We start from the raw sequence: 19,744 nt of genomic DNA on the forward strand, positions 1-19,744 counted from the left end.
AAGACAGCCACCCAAGGAACCACAGAAATTCAGGGCAGATGCAAGGAGGAACCTGCTGGTCCACACTCTCCATGGCCCCTGCCTGTTGATGGTGAGAAGCAGCAGAGCTCTGGATGGACATGTTGGACCTGAGTAACACTGAAACCGAGGAGGTCTCCACGCAGGGCTGGGTCTCCCTGCCAGGCCTCTCAGGACTGCAACTCTGTAAGCAGCAGAGTTAGAGGACAGGCTGAGATGCTCTGCAGACAGAATAGACGTTTCCACAGTCCTGTGGTGTTGGGGAAACAAAGGTCAGTCAGTAGGAGGAATGCTGGAGAGAGCCCTGGTGGGGTGAGGTGAGGACCAGGAAGGCCTTTCCAAGGGCATTTGCCAGTTCTGGGCCTCCTATCAGCCATGTTGTGGCTTGGCTTGGCTGTGGGTGGCTGGAAAAGAGGGACCAGCAGAGTCCTGGCAGCTTGTTGGGTTGGGTGACAAGCTGGAAGAGCCACAAAGACAAAGACTATTTCCCGAATAGGAGAAATTCTGAAACTTCAGACAGCAGATTAAGGTCCAAGACAAAAATCTCAAGAGAGAAACACATTTTCCAGCTGTCTTTGATGTGGAGACCTGAGTAGGACTTTGGGGAACACACAGGATTTCTCTGAAGTTCCTGGAGCTGTGACCAGACTGCACAGAGCCTTGATCCTGGGTCGTGCCCATATAACTAAGATCATCAGACCACGCCTGCCGCCTGCCCAGCAGAGGGGACCAAAAGACCCGTAGCTTCCACTGTTCTTATGCAGAGGACCTTGGCATTCAAGCAAAACTTACTAGGCAGTGAGAGAGAGGATCGAGCACCGCCACATCAGAGGAAAAACAGACAGTGGATAGGCTTGCCTAGCCTCCCAGGAGGTGAGAAGGAAGCCTGTGTTGCTAGCAGCCTCCCATCTCTCCTGCCCCTCAGGTCTGGGCATCTCTCCCACCTGAGTGCCGCCCAGGGCCCGCCAGTGCCAGGAATGTGTCCATTTATGGGGGGTTGTGCTTAGAGGTCCAGCTGCCAGAGACTGGGACAGTCGGGGGGCTCACCAGCCATCCCCCTGACCACTGGGAGGATGTCCTCTGCTTCATTCCTTTTCTCTTTGGGACCTCTGTCCTGCTGGGTGGGCAGGTCCACCTCTTTTCAGTTTTATCTATGCATTTCTTTATGCCCATTTATTGCCACACCAGTCCTCTTAACCCCCTCCACCTGAGGCAATTATTTACATATTTTCAAGGTACATTTTTATTGGAATGTGTCCTTGCAATGTGTGTATTATTATTCTGTGAGCTTGCCTTTTTTTTTAAGTTAGGTGAGATTCACGTATAAAATTAACCATTAACCATTTAAAAGTGAACAGTTCAGGGGCATTAAGTACATTCGCACTATTGTGCAACCTCCAATTCCAAATGTTTTCATCACCCCAAAAGGAAAACCCATACCCATTAGCAGTCATACTCGACTTCCCCCTCACCCCAGCCCTTAACAACCACTAATTTGCTTTGTCTATTTGGATTTACCTTTTGTGGGCATTTCACATAAATGAGATGATACAACATGTGTCCTCTTGTGACTGGCTTCTCTCACTTAACATGTTTTTGAAGTTCATCCATGTTGCAGCATGTATCAGAATTTCATTCCTTTTTATGGCTGAATGATATTCCATTGTGTGGATGAACCACACTTTGTTTACCATTTGTTAATGGACATTTGGGTTGTTTCCACCTTTTGGCTGTTACTCAATGCTGTTGTGAATATTTTCGTACAAACATTTGTTTGAATAGCTGTTTTAATTTCTCTTGGGTACATACCCAGGAGTGGAGTTGCTGGGTCATATGGTAACTGCATGCTTAACTCTTTATGAACGACCAGAGTGATCACCCCAGCCACTGAGCCTGTACACATACATTTTTAGTTTATATAAACAGTTTACGCTTTAGCTTTCATTCTGTTTTATTCTCCAAACGTGAGGTGTGTAAGGTCACCTGCGGTGTTACATGTGCCCCCAGATCCTGACTTTATTTGCCTCGCAGCTTATTCCATGGTGAGCTCACCAAACTTCACCTACCTAATGGTGGGCAGCCAGTCAGTTGTTGCCACCCCCCACTCTCCTGCCCCCCAGCCCCCAAATTGCAGTGATTCGAATCCTCCCCTGTCCCTTTCAGGATCTGTGGGGGAAGGAGATACAGGCAGCAGTGCCTGCGTGTCCTGGCAGGCCAGCACCGGTGGACATTCCTAGCAGCAGTGGTTGGTGATGAGGCTGAGCATCTCTGCCTGTATACTGCAACTTGTCAGGTTTCTTCATATGTAAATTGAGTCTTCACACCTTAGTCCATTTTCTATTGAGCTGTTGCCTTTTCTGACTGATTTGCAAGATTACACTATGTATTTAGACATTATTCACATGTTGGTTTTAGGCATTTCAGACTTCTTACATTCTTCCAGTTGTCCATGAACTTTGTCCACGTGGTCCCTCATTGAAAAGACATTCTTTAACTTGCTGGATTAAATGACTGTTTTTCCCCAGATGGCTTGTGCTTTGAAACTTTTGTATAAGAAGTTCTTTTCCACTCCTAGGTTGCAGAGATGTTCTGCATTTTTGATTAATGTTTATTTTATTTTATTTTATTTATTTTTTTTTTTTTGCGGTACGCGGGCCTCTCACTGTTGTGGCCTCCCCCGTTGCGGAGCACAGGCTCCGGACGCGCAGGCTCCGGACGCGCAGGCTCAGCGGCCATGGCTCACGGGCCCAGCCGCTCCGCGGCATATGGGATCCTCCCAGACCGGGGCACGAACCCGTATCCCCTGCATCGGCAGGCGGACTCTCAACCACTTGCGCCACCAGGGAGGCCCAATGTTTATTTTTAAGTTTTGTGTTTAGGTCTTTAATTGGTCTAGAGGCCACTGCCATAGGTGGAGCTGGTAAAACCCAGTTTTGTTTTCCATCCTGTGGTGAGCCCCTCTTCCTGATGCTGTCTACACTAAACAGCCTGGCCTTTCCTTGTCAGTGGCACATTTTTCACCTGGGTCTCTTTGAGCTCTCCCTTCTCTTCCATTGGCCTATCTGTCTTTCACCAAAATCAAACTCTTTTTATGAAAACCATCATGGATTTGAAGTAGGTATTCATTCATATTCTCACACTTACATTTCATGTTGACTTAGCTATTTAAAAACCTTTATTCCACTGTATACATTTTAAACATTAAATTTATGGAATTTCTTTTACAAACTGAAGTTTTGGAATTTTGAATTTATAGATGTATTTGGAATAAAGTGGACATTTATTCATATTGCATTATCTCATTCAAGACTGTGCAATGTCTTTTTATCTTTCATTTCACTTTCTATGCCTTCTTTGCCTTTATTAGATTTGGAAAGTTTCCTCCAGAGAAGTTTTATGTGTCCTTTACAGTTCCATTTATCTTTATTTGTGATTATGTTTCCTGGTTAGTTATTGCTGTGTCAAAAAATGCTATTGATTTTTGTAGGCTGATTGTGTGTCTGGAAAACATGCTGAATTTTTTTTTAAATTTTATTTATTTATTTATGGCTATGTTGGGTCTTCATTTCTGTGTGAGGGCTTTCTCCAGTTGCGGCAAGTGGGGGCCACTCCTCATCGCGGTGCGCGGGCCTCTCACTATCGCGGCCTCTCTTGCTGCGGAGCACAGGCTCCAGACACGCAGGCTCAGCAATTGTGGCTCACGGGGCTAGCCGCTCCGCGGCACGCGGGATCCTCCCAGACCAGGGCTCTAACCCGCGTCCCCCGCATCGGCAGGCAGACTCTCAACCACTGCACCACCCAGGAAGCCCTGCTGAATTTTTAAACATTGTTTTAATAGTTTGTTGACTCTGTTGGTTCTTCTAGGAGGACAGGCTAGCCTGTCATCTGAAGTATCATCAGATTAACTTCCCTTCCAGTCCTCCCTCTACTCAGCCTTGGCCAAGATGGCAATATGCTATAAGCACTAAGGGGCGTGCTCAGCACTCTTTCAGAGTTCCCAGTCTGGACAAGGCTGCACGGAGATGTTTTCCCACCGTGAATGTTCTGACATTTGCGTAGAGCCTTTGCCAAGGCAGGATGTTTCCCTGATGTATACCCAGTTTGCCCTGGGTGTATTTTAATAAAAAATAGAGTTGAAGCTTATGAAATGTCTTTTCTGCATTGATTGGAATAAACATATGATTTTTCTCTGTTAATCAATTAATATGGTTTCTGCTTCCGTGAATGGCTAAGTCGTGCCTATCAGACCAAACTTCCTGCAAATAACAACTATAAACTTGGATAAAACATAAAAAACAACCACCTAAAGACTTTGAAAAGTGAATAGCCTTTTCAAAATACCAACTTATGACTTTATAGATCCTCTCTATCACACGTTTAGTTTCTATTTAATTCACTTCTCTTGTTTTAGGTACATTTCTTGCAATAGTATATGGGTTTTGTTGTTGTTTTTGTTTGTTTTTTACCAGCCTGACCACACTTGATTTTCATTGGAGTGTCTGGTACATTTATATTTAGAGTAATTGCTGGTGTGTTTGGTTTAAATCTACTACTTTATTCCGTGTTTCCTATTCTTCCTTCCCTTATGCTGGTTCATTGTCTCTTCTTTCCTGCCACCTTTGGATTGGCTGATAAAGTTCTCCACTTCCTCCTTTATTTACAATTATACACTGTTTCTATTCTTTCAGTTTTTATTCTAAAAGTTATAATTTATAATCATAATTTAATCAGAGAATAAAATTAACCAGAACTTTTAGTCATCCTGGATAATAGGAGAACTTAGCTCTACCTTCTCCACCCTAACCATATGCTCTGTTATGTAGTCTTTTACTTTCTTTTATTTTTTAAATTTAAATTTTATATTGGACTATAGTTTATTTGCAATGTTGTGTTAGTTTCAGGTGTACAGCAAAGTGATTCAGTTATACATATACGTATACTTATTCTTTTTCAAATTCTTTTCCCATTTACGTTATTACAGAATATTGAGCAGAATCCATGTGCTATACAGTAGGTCCTTGTTGGTTATCCATTTTAAATACAGCAGTGTGTATATGTCAATCCCAGAGTCCCAATTTATCCCTCCCCCTCTACCTTTCCCTTTTGGTAACAATAAATTTGTTTTCTAAGTCTGTGAGTCTGTTTCTGTTTTGGAAATAAGTTCATTTGTGTCATTTTTTTAGATTCCACATATAAGTGATGTCATATGATATTTGTCTTTCTCTGTTTGACCTACTTCACTTAGTATTATAATCTCCAGGTCCATCCATGTTGCTGCAAATGGCATTATTTCATTCTTTTTAATGACTGAGTAATATTCCATTGTACATATATACCATATCTTCTTTATCCATTCATCTATCAGTGGACATTTAGGTTGCTTCCATGTCTTGGCTATTGTAAACAACATTGCAATGAATATTGGGGTGGATGTATACTTTCGACCATGCTTTTCTCTGGATGTATGCCCAGGAGTGGGATTGCTGGATCATATGGGTAACTCTATTTTTAGTTTTTTTAAGGAACCTTCATACTGTTCTCCATAGTGGCTACACCAAGTTACATTCTCACCAACAGCGTAGGAGGGTTCTCTTTTATCCACACTCTATCCAGCATTTATTGTTCATACTTTTTGATGATACCCATTGTGACTGGTGTGAGGTGATACCTTATTGTAGTTTTGATTTGCATTTCTTTAATAATTAGCCATGTTGAGCATCTTTTCATGTGCCTATTGCCATCTGTATGTCTTCTTTGGAGAAATGTCTATTTAGGTCTTCCACCCATTTTTTGATTGGGTTGTTTGTTTTTTTTGCTATTGAGCTGCATGAGCTGTTTGTAAGTTTTGGAGATAAACCCCTTGTCAGTGGCATCATTTGCACATTTTTTCTCCCATTCTGTGGGCTGTGTCTTTGTTTTGTTTATGGTTTTCTTTGTGTGCAAAAGCTTTTGAATTTAATTATATCCCATTTGTTTACTTTTGTTATTTCCATTACTCTAGGAGATGGATCCAAGAAAATATTGCTGCAATTTATGTCAAATAATGTTCTACCTATGTTTTCCTCTAGGAGTTTTATAGTATCCAATCTTATATTTAGGTCTTTAATCCATTTTAAGTCTATTTTTGTGTATGGTGTCAGATAATGTTCTAATTTCATTCTTTTACATGTAGCTGTCCAGTTTTCCCTGCACCATTTATTAAAGAGACAGTCTTTTCCCCATTGTATAGTCTTGCCTCCTTTGTTGTAGATTAAGTGACTACAGATGCAGGGACTTATTTCTGGGCTTTCTATCCTGTTCCATTGATCTATATTTCTGTTTTTGTGCCAGTACCATACTGTCTTGATTACTGTAGTTTTTAGTATAGTCTGAAGTCAGGGAGCCTGATTCCTCCAGCTCCATTTTTCTTTCTCAAGATTGCTTTGGCTATTCGGGGTCTTTTGTGTCTCCATACAAATCTAAATTTTTTTTGTTCTAGATCTGTAAAAAATGCCATTGGTAATTCGATAGGGATTGCATTAACTCTGTAGATTGCCTTGGGTAGTATGGTCATTTTAACAATATTAATTCTTCCAATCCAAGAACATGGTATATCTTTCCAGCTCTTTGTGTCTTCGATTTCTTTCACCAGTGTCTTGTAGTTTTCCAAGTACAGGTTTTTTGCCTCCCTAGGTAGGTTTATTCCTAGGTATTTTATTCTTTTTGATGCGATGGTAAGTGGGACTATTTCTTTAATTTCTCTTTCTGATCTTTCATTGTTAGTGTATAGAAATGCAACAGATTTCTGTGTATTAATTTTGTAACCTGCAATTTTACTGAATTCATTGATGAGCTCTAGCAGTTTTATGGTAGTGTCTTTAGGATCTTCTATGTATAGTATCATGTCACCTGCAAACAGTGACAGTTTAACTTCTTCTTTTCCAATTTGGATTCCTTTTATTTCTTTTTCTTCTCTGATTGCCATAGCTAGGACTTCCAAATCTATGTTGAATAAAACTGGCAAGAGTGGACATCCTTGTCTTGTTCCTGATCTTAGAGGAGATGCTTTCAGATTTTCACCATTGAGAATGATGTCAGCTGTAGGTTTGTCATATATGGCCTTTATTATGTTGATGTATGTTCCTTCTATGCCTACTTTCTGGAGAGTTTTTATGATAAATGGGTGTTGAATTTTGTCAAAAGCTTTTTCTGCATCTATTGAGATGATCATATGTTTTTTTTAATTTTGGCATCATAATTTAGGTTTATTTGTGTATCCCAGAAGTTTAATTTTTTAAAATTTTTGTTGTATGTTCAAATTTGTTTTTTTAACATCTTTATTGGAGTATAATTGCTTTACAATGGTGTGTTAGTTTCTGCTTTATAACAAAGTGAATCAGTTATACATATACATATGTCCCCATATCTCTTCCCTCTTGCGTCTCCCTCCCTCCCACCTAGAGGGGTGGGATAGGGAGGGTGAGAGGGAGGGAGATCATATGGCTTTTATTCTATTTGTTGATGTGGTGTATCTCTTTGACTGATTTGTGGATATTGAAAAATACTTGCATCCCTGGGATAAATTCCACTTCATCATTGTGTATGATCCTTTTAATGTATTGTTGGATTCAGTTTGCCAGTATTTTGTTGACGATTTTTCCATCTATGTTTCTCAGTGATATTGGCCTCTAATTTTCTTTTTTTGTGGTATCTTTGTCTGGTTTTGGTATCAGGGTGATGGTGCCCTCATAGCACAGTTTGGGAGTGTTTCTTCCTCTGCAAGTTTTTGGAAACTTTTCAGAAGGATATGTGTTAACTCTTCTCTAAATGTTTAGTAGAATTCACCTGTGAAGCCATCAGGTCCTGGACTTTTGTTTGTTGGGAGTTTTTTAATCAGTTTCAATTTCAGTACTTGTGGTGGTCTGTTCATATTTTCGGTTTCTTCCTGGTTCAGAGATTGTACCTTCCTAAGAATTTGTCCATTTCTTCCAGGCTGTCGATTTTTTTGGCATACAGTTGCTTGTAGTAGTCTCTTATGATCCTTTGTATTTCTGTGGTGTCCATTGTAACTTCTCTTTTTTCATTTCTAATTTTATTGATTTGAGCCCCCTCCCTTCTTTTCTTGATGAGTCTGGCTAAAAGTTTATTACTATAAAACTCTTAGAGGAAAACATAGGCAGAACACTCTCTGACATAAATCACAGCAATATCTTTTTCGATCTGTCTTCCAGAGTAACGGAAATAAAAACAAAAATAAGCAAATGAGACCTAATTAAATTCAAAAGCTTTTGCACAGCAAAGGAAACCATAAGCAAAATGAAAACACAACCCACAGAATGGGAGAAGATATTTGCAAATGATGTGACCAATGAGGGACTAGTCTCCAAAATTTACAAACAGCTCATGTGACTTAATTGCATAAAAACAAACAACCGAGTCAAAAAATGGTGACCTAAATAGACATTTCTCCAAAGAAGACATACAGATCGCCAAGAGGCACATGAAACGATGTTCAACATTGCTAATTATTAGAGAAATGCAAATCAAAACTACAATGAGTTATCACCTCACACAGTCAGACTGGCCATCACTACAAACAATAAATGCTGGAGAGGGTATGGAGAGAAGAGAATCCTCCTACACTGTTGGTGGGAATGTATATTGGTACAGCCACTGTGGAGAACAGAATGGAGGTTCGTTAAATAACTAAATAGTTACCATATGATCACACAATCCCGCTCCTGCACCTAAATCTTGAAAAGAGGAAAACTCTAATTTGAAAAGATACATGCACCCCAATGTTCATAACAGCGCTGTTTACAAGATATGGAAGCAACCTAAATATCCATCAACATGTGAATAGATAAAGAAGATATGGCATATATATAACAATGGAATATTAGTCATCCATAAAAAGAATGAAATAATGTCATTTGCAGCAACATGGATGGACCTAGAGATTATCATACTAAGTTAAGTAAGTCAGACAAAGACAAGTATCATGTGGTATCATTTGCATGTGGAATCTAAAAAAAATGATACAAATGAACTTATTTACAAAACAGAAATAGACTCACAGACACAGAAAGCAAACGTAAGGTTGCCAAAGGGAAAAGGTGGGGAGGCATAAATTAGGAGTTTGAGATTAACAGATACATACTACTATATATAAAACAGATAAACTGCAAGGACCTACTGTATAACACAGGGAACTATATTTAATATCTTTTAATAACCTATAATGGAAAAGAATCTGAAAAAGAATATATATATATACATATATATCTGAATCACTTTGCTGTATACCTGAAACTAACACAATATTGCAAATCCAGTATGCTTCAATAAAAAATAAAAATAAAAAATATGTTCTAACTAATAATAGTTGTAGGCCATAAGAATAATAGACAACAATAAATTGTATTTCTGTACACTAGCAACAAATAATCCAAAAATGCAGTTATGAAAATAACTCAATTTACCATAGTATCAAAAGAACAAAATACTTAGGAGCAAACAAACTTATGGTTAACAAAGGGGATAGTGGGGTGTGGGGGAGAGATAAATTATAATAAATTATAACGGAAAAGAATCTGCAAAAGAATATATATTGCTGTACACCTGAAACTAACACAACATTGTAAATCAACTATACTTCATTTTTTAAAAATTGAGCCCTTGTCTTATATCATACACAATAATTAATTCAAAATGGATTAAAGACCTAAACATAAGACCTTAAGCTAATAAAGTCCCAGAAGAAAACGTAGGAGAAAAGCTTTATGAAATTGGATTTGGCAATGATTTTTTTTGGATATGACACCACAAGTAAAGGCAAAGCCAATATAGACAAATGGTCTACACTAAATTTAAAAAGTGTGCATCAAAGGGCATAATCAGCAGAGTTAGAAGGCACCCTATAGAATGGGAGAAAATATGTGCAAATCATATATGTGATGAGTTAATACCCAGAGTATACAAAGAACAATTATAACTCAACAAAAAGAAACAACCTGATTTTAAAAATCAGCAAAGAGTTAAATAGACATTTCTCTAAAGATGGTATACCAATGGCCAACGAGCACATGAAAAGATGCTCATTAGAGAAATGCAAATCAAAAGCAATGAGATATCACCTCGCACCCATTAGGAAGCTTGCTATCAAAAAGCAGAAAATAAGTGTTGGCAATGGAATAGCTTCAGCTCGATAAAGGAAGGAAATTCTGACATATGCTACAACATGGATGAATCTTGAGGACATGCTCAGTGGAAGAAGCTGGTCACAAAAGAACAAATGCTGTATGATTCCACTTATATGATCCTATAGCAGTCAAATTCAGAGACAGAAAGTAGAATGAGGATTGCAGGATTGGGGGAGGGGAAGTGGAGAGTCATTAATAAACAGTCTTAGTTTTACAAGATGAAAAGATATGGATGTTGGTGATGGCTGCACACAATATGAATGTATTTCATACCACTGAAATGTACACTAAAAATGGTTAAGATGGTAAGTTTTATGTTATGTGTATTTTCCCACAATAAAAAATCTAAAAATGAATAAAGAGGCAAATGACAGAGTTGGAAAAAATATTTGCAAATCACATAAAGGATTAATATTCAGAATATATAAACAATGCTTAAAACTCTACAACAACAGAAAGCAACCAAATAAAAATGGGCAAGGGGTTTGAATAAACATTTCTCCAAAGAAATGGCCAATAAACACATGAAGAGATGTTTAACATCACTAATAATTAGGGAAATGTAAATCCAAACACAAGACTACACATACATTAGAATGGCTATTGTAAAAAATCAGAAAACAAGTGTTTTTGAAGTTGTGGAGAAGTTGGACCCCTTGTACATTGCTGTTGAGAAGTTGAGAATGTAAAATGGTGCACCTGCTGTGAAAACAGTATGGCAGTTCCTCAAAAAATTAAATATAGAATTACTATATGATCCAGCAATTCTACTTCTGGGTATATACACAAAAGAATTGAAATCAGGACTCAGATATTTGTACACAAATGTGCATAGCAGCATTATTCACATTCGCCAAAAGGTAGAAACAACCCAAATGCTCAATGACAGATGAATGGACAAACAAAATGTAGTGTATACATCTGATGGAATACTATTCACTCTTAAAAGGAATTAAATTCTGATACAGATTACAACATGAAAGAACCCTGAAAACATTATGCTAAGTGAAATATCAGACACAAAATGACAAATACTGTGTCATCCCGCTTATATGAGTTTCTTGGAGTAGCAAATTCACAGAGACAGAAAGTGAAACGGTGGGCTCCAGGGACTAGGGAAGGAGGGAATAAGAGTTACTGTTTAATGGGTAAAGAGTTTCAGTTTGGGAAGGTGAAAAAGTTCTGGTGATGAGTAGTGGTGATGGTTGTACAACAATGCAAACTGAACTTAATGCCACTGAAATAACTACACCTTTAAATGGTCTAAATGCTAATTTTTATGTTATGTGTATTTACCACAATAAAAAAAGAAAAAAGTTTAAAACAAAACAGTAAGTGGAAACTTTAGTCTTGGAGAACTTACCAAGACACCATAAAAGTTTGACCACCTAAAACCATGTTTAAACATTGTTTGAACCTTCTAGATGTGTGTTCTCTTTGTTTCTCTGTAAATATTATTGTGATCATGCCTGAAAAACAAATTCTTTCACATTAGCAGTGTTGATGAACTGCACTCACAGTGGAAGAACATGGGACTTACCAAGATCAACAACTTCATCAAAACAACCTGCTGTGCCCACCCTTCTGGCCCTCTCACTATGTGTTGTCACTTTCACTTCTGCTGTTTCAGTTCATGATTAGAATGTCCTTGTTCTCATAAACTGCTTCAACCCTTCTGTTGTCATTTCCATTCTCTCTCAACTGGTTCTCAGGACTGTTACCCTTATTTCCTTCATGATTTTGACTACCAGAGTGTTTAGTTTGCATTTGGATGTAATAAAAGAAGTTTTGTCTCTGAAGTCTTTTCTTTTTTTTCTGGTTTGCATTTTTGGCTTCTTTTTCTCTTGATTATTGTTTGACTAGGTTACTTCCTGCCTGTCATTATTTGCATTTTAAGATGATCAATAATACTGAAAAAAATGTACAAATTAATTTGATATTAAGGCCTCCATAAGAGCAATTCAAGATGCATTTTAAGTTGCCACTTTGCTCTACTGAGTGGTGGTCTCTGATGCACTGACATATGTGTGTAGGAATTGTGTCATTGGAGCACTTACTTTTCCAGGCAGTTTGGCTGCATCTGCAGCCATAGTGTGTTGTTTTTCCACCAGGAACCAGCAAAACTTTGCCAAGGCAGACCAGGAAGAGGAACTAAGGCATGAAGGTCATCTGGGATGCATGAAGCACTCAGCTTCAGTGGCCACTTTGCCATTGTGTACTTTAAGTTTTCTGGCCAGCTGATACAGGGATTTGAGTAAGTTGTATTTCCTGAAATTCCATTCAAACAGGAGATGTTTGGTATGTTGACTACTGCACATGCTGCATTATCAGCTATATTCCTGACAGCAGAGAGCCTCCATCTTGACCTGTGTGGTAAGAACTAAACTCTTGCTTGCAGACAAGCTTGTACCTCTGTGCCGCACAGTACAGGGCCTGAGTGTTCCTGGCAGTATTGCTGCAGCCAAATGGCTAGCAGTTACTCACCTCTTCACAGAATGATGTATACCATGTAAATAAGTGCAATGTGGGAAGATGTATCACGCACTGACTCTCCCTTAGCTGGGTCCCCAGTGGCCCTGGATGAGAATGAAGGAGAGGCAGGGAAAGACACCAAATGCAGTTTAAGTTTGTCTTAACCAATTGCTGTGAGAATACTCAAGTGTAGCAAAATCACAGATCACAATGATGGGAATGCATTGCTCTGGCCCCGAGTGCAACTTCATCTCAGCTTCACGCCAAGGTGCCTCTTGTCACTCCAAGGTCCTGACAGTGCTTGGCACACAGCAGTGTTCAACAAATATCTTGTGACTGTTGCATGGAATGAATGTGGTTATGTTTTGACTATTAAAAGAACTGTAGTGTTCAATCATTCCAAAATTCCTGGAATAAAGTCTACTTGGTCAGGATGTATACTGTTTCTGGGACCCACTTTATATGGCCATACCGAATTGCACTTTTGAAAACTTAAATATCTTCAGTGATTTAAAGTGACACATTTCCCATACACTGATTTTCCAACATGTACTTGGGCCCAGTTCTGAGTGTTTTATCCACTGGTGTGTATGCACAGACACAAATTGTCAAGTCTTTATGGCATGTTATAATTGCAGCATCTTTATGGGACATTTTAATTTCTGCAGGGTTAGTCCCCACCATGGCCTTCATATTTAGTTTTATTCCTGGGTTTTCTCACTTGTTTGTGTTTTGATACAAACTTTGAAATCAATTTATCTAGCTCCAGAAAAATAAAACACACACACCTACATTTTGAGTTGATCTGTTCAAGAATATAGGCTGCCTTATCATTCATCCAAATCTACTTTTTCTTTTGTATGTATGTGTGATGTTTTGTTTTGGTTTTTGTTTTTTCCCCAGGAGTATTTTAAAGATTTCCTCATATCTATTTTCACATTTCTTGTTAAGGTCATAGGTATCTTATCTCTTTCATTGTTATTACAATTGGAGTCTTGTCTTCCATTATGTAACTTCTAACTGGAATATAGACCGATTTTGTCATGTTTTATCTAATGACTTTACCGAATTTTCTTACTATTTGTGGTAGTTTCATAGTTTTCTCTTGGGTGTTCCAGATATGCTCTCTTTTTTATAATAGGAGGCAGTTTAAAAGGCTCTTTTCCATTTCCCTGGTTGATCCTCTTGTGCCGCTGTGGTGGCTAATCTTCCAATACGGTGTTAATTAAGCAGCAAGGGATAGAGGAGCACCATTTCTGTGACCCTAACTTCAGCAGAAAGGCACTCAATGTTTTCTCACTAAGGAAAGTGCTAACTTTTAGGCTGAGGTGTATATATCTTACTATCCATTGATTCCTTGTTTTAAAGTTGGAAATGGGTTTTGAATTTGTTAAACACGTTTTCACTAATTTTATTCTCCTTAGAAAAGCAATTAGTATGGTGAATTATATCTATGGGTTTTCTAATACTTAATCATCTTTGCATTACTGGAATAAATCCTACATAATTATAATGTACTACTTAAAAAATAATGTTGAATTGTTTGTTAATCTTTCATCAGGATTTTTTTTTTTTTGTTACGTGGGCCTCTCATTGTTGTGGCCTCTCCCGTTGCGGAGCACAGGCTCCAGACGCGCAGGCTCAGTGGCCATGGCTCACGGGCCTAGCCGCTCCGTGGCATGTGGGATCTTCCCGGACCGGGGCACGAACCCGTGTCCCCTGCATTGGCAGGTGGACTCTCAACCACTGCACCACCAGGGAAGCCCATCAGGATTTTTTTTTAATTGACAAGTTGGATTGTCTTAAATTGTTTTCTGTGTGATCAGTTTTTGTCTTCACAACACTCTCCTCCCTTGTCTGTGTCTGGAACAGCATGGACAGCATTGGGACAATCCTGTGGTTGAAGGCTTGATATGATTCCCAAGGAGGCCATCTCAGCTAAGGACTTTTACTAGGATGGAGAATTTTTTCTTAAATTTCCCCATTTCTTCTATGGAAACTGGTCTCTAGTCTTCTGTCTCTACTGAGGTTAGTTTTGGTAAATTAGTTATTTCCTAAAAAGTGATACTTTTCATTTTGCATTTATTTATATAGAGGTGTACAATATCTCTTATGATTTCTTAAATTTTCTGTGCTTAATTGTCATTTCTTGTTTTGTGTATTTTTGGTCTTACATTATATCTTTTTTTTTGTGGCTGCATTGGGTCTTCGTTGAGGTGCGTGGGCTTCTCAATGCAGTGGCTTCTCTTGTCGTGGAGCACGGGCTCTAGGTGCGCGGGCCTCAGTAGTGGTGGAGTGCGGGCTCATTAGTTATGGCGCACGGGCTTAGTTGCTCCACGGCATGTGGGATCTTCCCGGACCAGGGATCGAACCCGTGTCCCCTGCATTGGCAGGCAGATTCTTAACCACTGCACCACCAGGGAAGTCCCCTCACATTATATCTTGATTATATTCATGATTTCTTTTCCTACTTCTTGATTTTCTTTTCAAAATCTATATTTCTAAAATGCTAGTTTTAGTGTTTTCAGATGTTTGGCTATTGATTTCTGCTTTTATCTTTTTTAGTTTCCTTTGTGTGCCTACTCTCAGCTCATGTTTTCCATTTTCCAAATTAGATGTTTGAATATTTAAAACTCTTTGATATTGATAGGTCTAAGTTTTTAAGATGATGACCTTCCCTTTGCCCTGGCTTTGGTCACACCCTGGATTCTATATCCAGACACCAGGGTTTGTATGGCTATCCTTTCTAGAGATGCTGCAGTTTGGTTTATCCTTCTCCTCTCACCCTTCTGCCTGTCATTCTGATAAGGCAGGGTGATGAACATACTCTGTGTGCATGAGGGAGCCTGCACGCTGGGTAGAAAGGTGAACACAGGACTTCTGGGACACTTGCTTTGTAAATATTTAATATCTTCCCAACTCTCAGGTACTCAGAGCACTCAACCAACATGCTCTGCTCTCCCAGGTACCCCACCCTTCTGTGATGAGACCAGCCTCTGCCTTCCTGGGTGTGGCCCTGGTCAGCCTCCTCTTGGACCTTGCATGTGGGCCTGGCTGATTGCCCTCACCTTGCTCAGGTGTGTGAAGACTTGAGCTGGAGCTGGGTAGGAACAGAGGCATGCAGCCATGAAGAAGCTGGATGAGGGCTGTGGTCCTTACAACATTGACAGGACAACCAGTGAGGTCACAAGGACATTGATGGCAGCCCCCAGAGTGGAGGAGAGGGTAGGGAGTGGCTGAAGAGGTAAGGGTGTGTTTTCTATGTGATAACGAATCCATTCTGAGAAAAAGGAGACTCGGGCATAAACTGCAGGATACATAGGGTATGTGCAACCATGCCCCCAGCTCACTACTCCAATTTGCATCCAGGTGCGGTTGAATTCACAGACAAGTGGGCCCCCAGAGTCACCCTGGAAAAAAGAGGAGTTTCTTGTGAACTGGGAGTTTGGGGCCTCCTGCCTGAGGGTGGCCCAATGCCAACACTGTGGGATGGGGCCAGGATACTGCCACTCATGCAGCCCCACCTTGTCAGTGGGGAGGCCCTGCTGCAGGCAAGCAGTGTTCACTGCATTGTCCTGCAAGTAAAGGGTGGGTGCCATGGAGTGACAGTCAGCAGGCATGGCCCCTGGGCAGACATGGAGCCCTGGGTGGCTCTGGCCAGCACTGGGGTCCACAGGGCCTGACTGAGGCCTGTGTTCCATTTGCACATAAGCTACCCTGTGGCCTCCCACTCAACTCATGGCTGCATGGAGATGTACTTCTGATCCCCACAGGAGCCAGGTGGTCTGGGACCACCTACCCAACTGGCAGAAGTGCCCCGGGCTTAAAGCAGATGGAAGATCTGAAATCCCTGGGCTTAGTCTCCCACCCCCACAGTGGGTTGTACCTCACAAACAGTCTTCACGTCCCTGAGGTCCCCGGCACACAGCATGTCCGGCAGAATGTATGACGTGTGTCCATAGAGCAGCTGGCATAGGGGCAATGGGACCAGAGGCAGCTGAACCTCCTGCAGCTTGTCTGAAGTGTCTCCTGTCAGAAAGGAGTACAGGGCCAGTGAATGGTCTTCTCACACCTGTTCTTCAGGGCACACCAAGCCCCAAGGCCTAGTGGGCTCATACTGGAGCTCCTTCTCTTGCTCCCACCCTCCACATGTCTCCTTTCTCTGCAATGGGGACTCAGGCTTTGGTCAATAAAGTTTAAACATATGTCACATGACACTTCCTAAGAGAGATGTAAGAGCCAGGACTTGGTTCAGCCCATTACATTCCCATTGCTGTGGCTCAAGTGCAAACAGCTCCTTGAGCTGAGTCCCTGGGTGAGAGTGAGCGGATGACAGAGTGTGTGCAAGAAAGTAGCCTCCAATTTTTGTGGGTTGTCACTTCATGTGTCCTTGTCTATGCCAATGGATATAGTAATTGCTCCCAGAAAACTTGCACTTTCCTGACCAATGTGAAAGTGGGCCTGCTCTGCCTGGAAAGGAGTTGTTCTCACAGGTTAAAGAAAATGATTGGGTATCAAGTGGGGGCATGTATTTGGGGATGGCATAGCCTGCAGTAGGTGGGGAATCAGTTTTAGAGCTAACAAATGTGTACCTCAAAGGAAGAAAATGGGAAGCAGAATATCGGCAGTGTTTGTGGTTGCTGCTGTGTTGGCAAGTTAATATCAGGAGAGGAGCCATGGAAGAATTAGATGATTGCAAATAGGAATGCAGAGCAATAGAAGGAGTCAAAAAACTCAGGGTTGGGGATGCTGGAGAAGCAACACAGTGAAATGCAGTTAGGAAATACGTTTAACTACTAAGCCAGCTAAAAATCTACCTGAGGCCTTTCATTGTGGCCACAGTGGGGTGACTGGGAGTGAACTTCCCTCTACCATAAGCTAGCAGTAAACATGTCTACCCAGCAGGCAATTATTTCCCACTGGACCTGAGTCAGGGCAGGGCTGTGGCCCCTGAGAAAAGAGAACAGATGAGGCAAGGTCTACAAGGGCTCCATCATCCTGCTTGGGGCACACTCCAGGCTGTGGCATGAGGAGGAGCACAGGCAGCTGGAATCCTCAAAGGCAGATGCTAGAAGGAGGGTTCTCCAGAGAGAAGGACCCTAGAGGGAACACAGGGGGCTTCAGTGCCCCCAGTCTGCCGTTGGACCCCGAGCCATGTGTGCAGAATGTACAATTCCACAGGAAGGGCAGAATGGCCAGGTTAGACTTCACAGTTCCCAGAGTCAAGAGTGGAGAGTGGAGAGTCTTGTGGAGCAACCAAGACATTGAGTGAAAACAGTGTAGATGCAGGGTAAAATATCCCTTACGCAGATGCCAAGGCCCACATGGAACCAGGTGGACAGAGGGCCAGAATGATGAGCTCTGCACAATTACTAGCACAGCACAAAGGAAGAGATGTATCACAGAAGTGGAAGGGAGAAGTCAGCTAGCTGTAATTTCAATGAGTTCTTCAACTGTGGGCTAGTGTGCCAGTTCAGAATGATGAGAAATCAGACAAGAGGAGGATTGCACTCACTGGTAGGTCTTTCCCTTAGGTCTCCACTAGCAGCTCATGAAATATACTCGGGGCACAGCAGGGGTCCACAGAGAGGGCACCTCAGTGCAGGTGTTCAGAAAATGACCACGTACCACTGGGGACCTGTAAGAACACAGCTTGCTTCCCTACTCACATGTGGAGCAGAAGCCTTCTACTGGTTATGTAGGGGGGGGGGGCACCACATACTCCTGCCCTCAGGACCTGGTACAGGTGGACTATTCTGGAGGAAGAGTAGAAACAAGCCCTACATCCCTGGAAAATCTGAGGTGCCAAGAGCCCACATCAGTAACATGAGAGGTCTGCTAATATGAGGGCAGGGTCTAGATCCTCTCAGAGCCATCACAGATACAAAGCAGAGCTTAGCTGCCCCAAAGGTAGAGTAGTGGTGCACAGAGATCCATTTCCAAATCTAAGACCTACAGCTCTGCCTGAGGCTGAGGCTGGATCAGGGGATCAAGTTTTCTCCTTCTCAATAGCAGCCTAGTAATGAATACCAAGAGCAGCAATTTTCTTCTGGAGGGCAGGCAAAATGTGCTGTGGATGTACAGAGATGTGAAGTGAAGGATGATGCAGGAACAGAGAAACACCCCAGGTCTCACACAGAGCACAGCATTGCAGCAGCCCACCATGGAGGGACCTGAGGCCTCTGGTGCTCTGAAGTCAGTAAGAGCAACAACAGAAGCCACAACCCAGCTCAAGTTCTCACTAGCCTGAATCAGCCCTGCCCCACCCTACTAATGCTTTGGCAGAAGAAGAGGAATGCCTATTTTGGGGTACAGAGACTTTAGTCTTAAATATTCTTCTATAATGTCTAACATTCAACCAAAAATTAAAAGATACACATATATACACACACACATGCACAGACACAAAGGTATGGGGAAGGCAGGAATAAAACACTGGACCCACTGTCAAGAGATAAAACATTGAACACAGTCAGGCCCAGAGATGACCAAAATCTTGAAAGTATATTTAAGGAATATTAAAATAACTATGATTAATATGTTGAAGAAATTATTAAGAAGTAAACAACAAGCATGAAAAAAATGAAGAATTTAAGCAGAGATATGGAAACTACAAAAAAAAGGACAAATTGGAAATGCCAGAAATACACATTATCAGAGATTAAAAAATTACTTCAATGGGTGTATCAGCAGACTGGACACAAATGAGGAAAAAAATCAATGAATGTGAAGATAGGTTAATAACTATTACCCATGCTGAAGCACAAAAGGAAAAGAGTGGGGAATAAAGCAAAACAGAGCACCTAAGAGCTATAGGACAATAGCAGTGTAACATATGTGGAATTATTCCCAGAAGAAGAGAGTACAGGGGATAAGAAATATGTGGAGATACAATGGCCAAGGCTATAATAACCAGAGATTCAAGAAGTTCAGAGAGCCCCAGGCCAGAATAAAACAAGCAGACACACACACTTAGAAACATCATAGTCAATGGAATTCCCTGGTGGTCCAGTGGTTGGGACTCTGCCCTTCCACTGCAGGGGGCACGGATTCAATCCTTTGTCAGGGAAATA

The 19,744-nt window shown here is 41.0% G+C and overlaps 1 protein-coding gene across 1 annotated transcript in view; it reads right to left on the reverse strand.

Moving 5' to 3' along the window:
- The window catches only part of PRSS38 (serine protease 38), a 57,651-nt gene that overhangs the window by 16,582 nt on the left and 21,325 nt on the right, over positions 1–19,744 (reverse strand). The window contains exons 4-5 of the mRNA XM_060094577.1: positions 16,558–16,700; positions 15,831–16,081 (exon numbers count right to left, since the gene is read on the reverse strand). Of these exons, the coding sequence (XP_059950560.1) occupies positions 15,831–16,081; positions 16,558–16,700 (394 nt within the window). The remainder of the gene's footprint in view (positions 1–15,830; positions 16,082–16,557; positions 16,701–19,744) is intronic.

The sequence above is a fragment of the Mesoplodon densirostris genome, chromosome 3 (genome assembly GCF_025265405.1).
Source record: "Mesoplodon densirostris isolate mMesDen1 chromosome 3, mMesDen1 primary haplotype, whole genome shotgun sequence".
Lineage (NCBI taxonomy): Eukaryota > Metazoa > Chordata > Mammalia > Artiodactyla > Ziphiidae > Mesoplodon > Mesoplodon densirostris.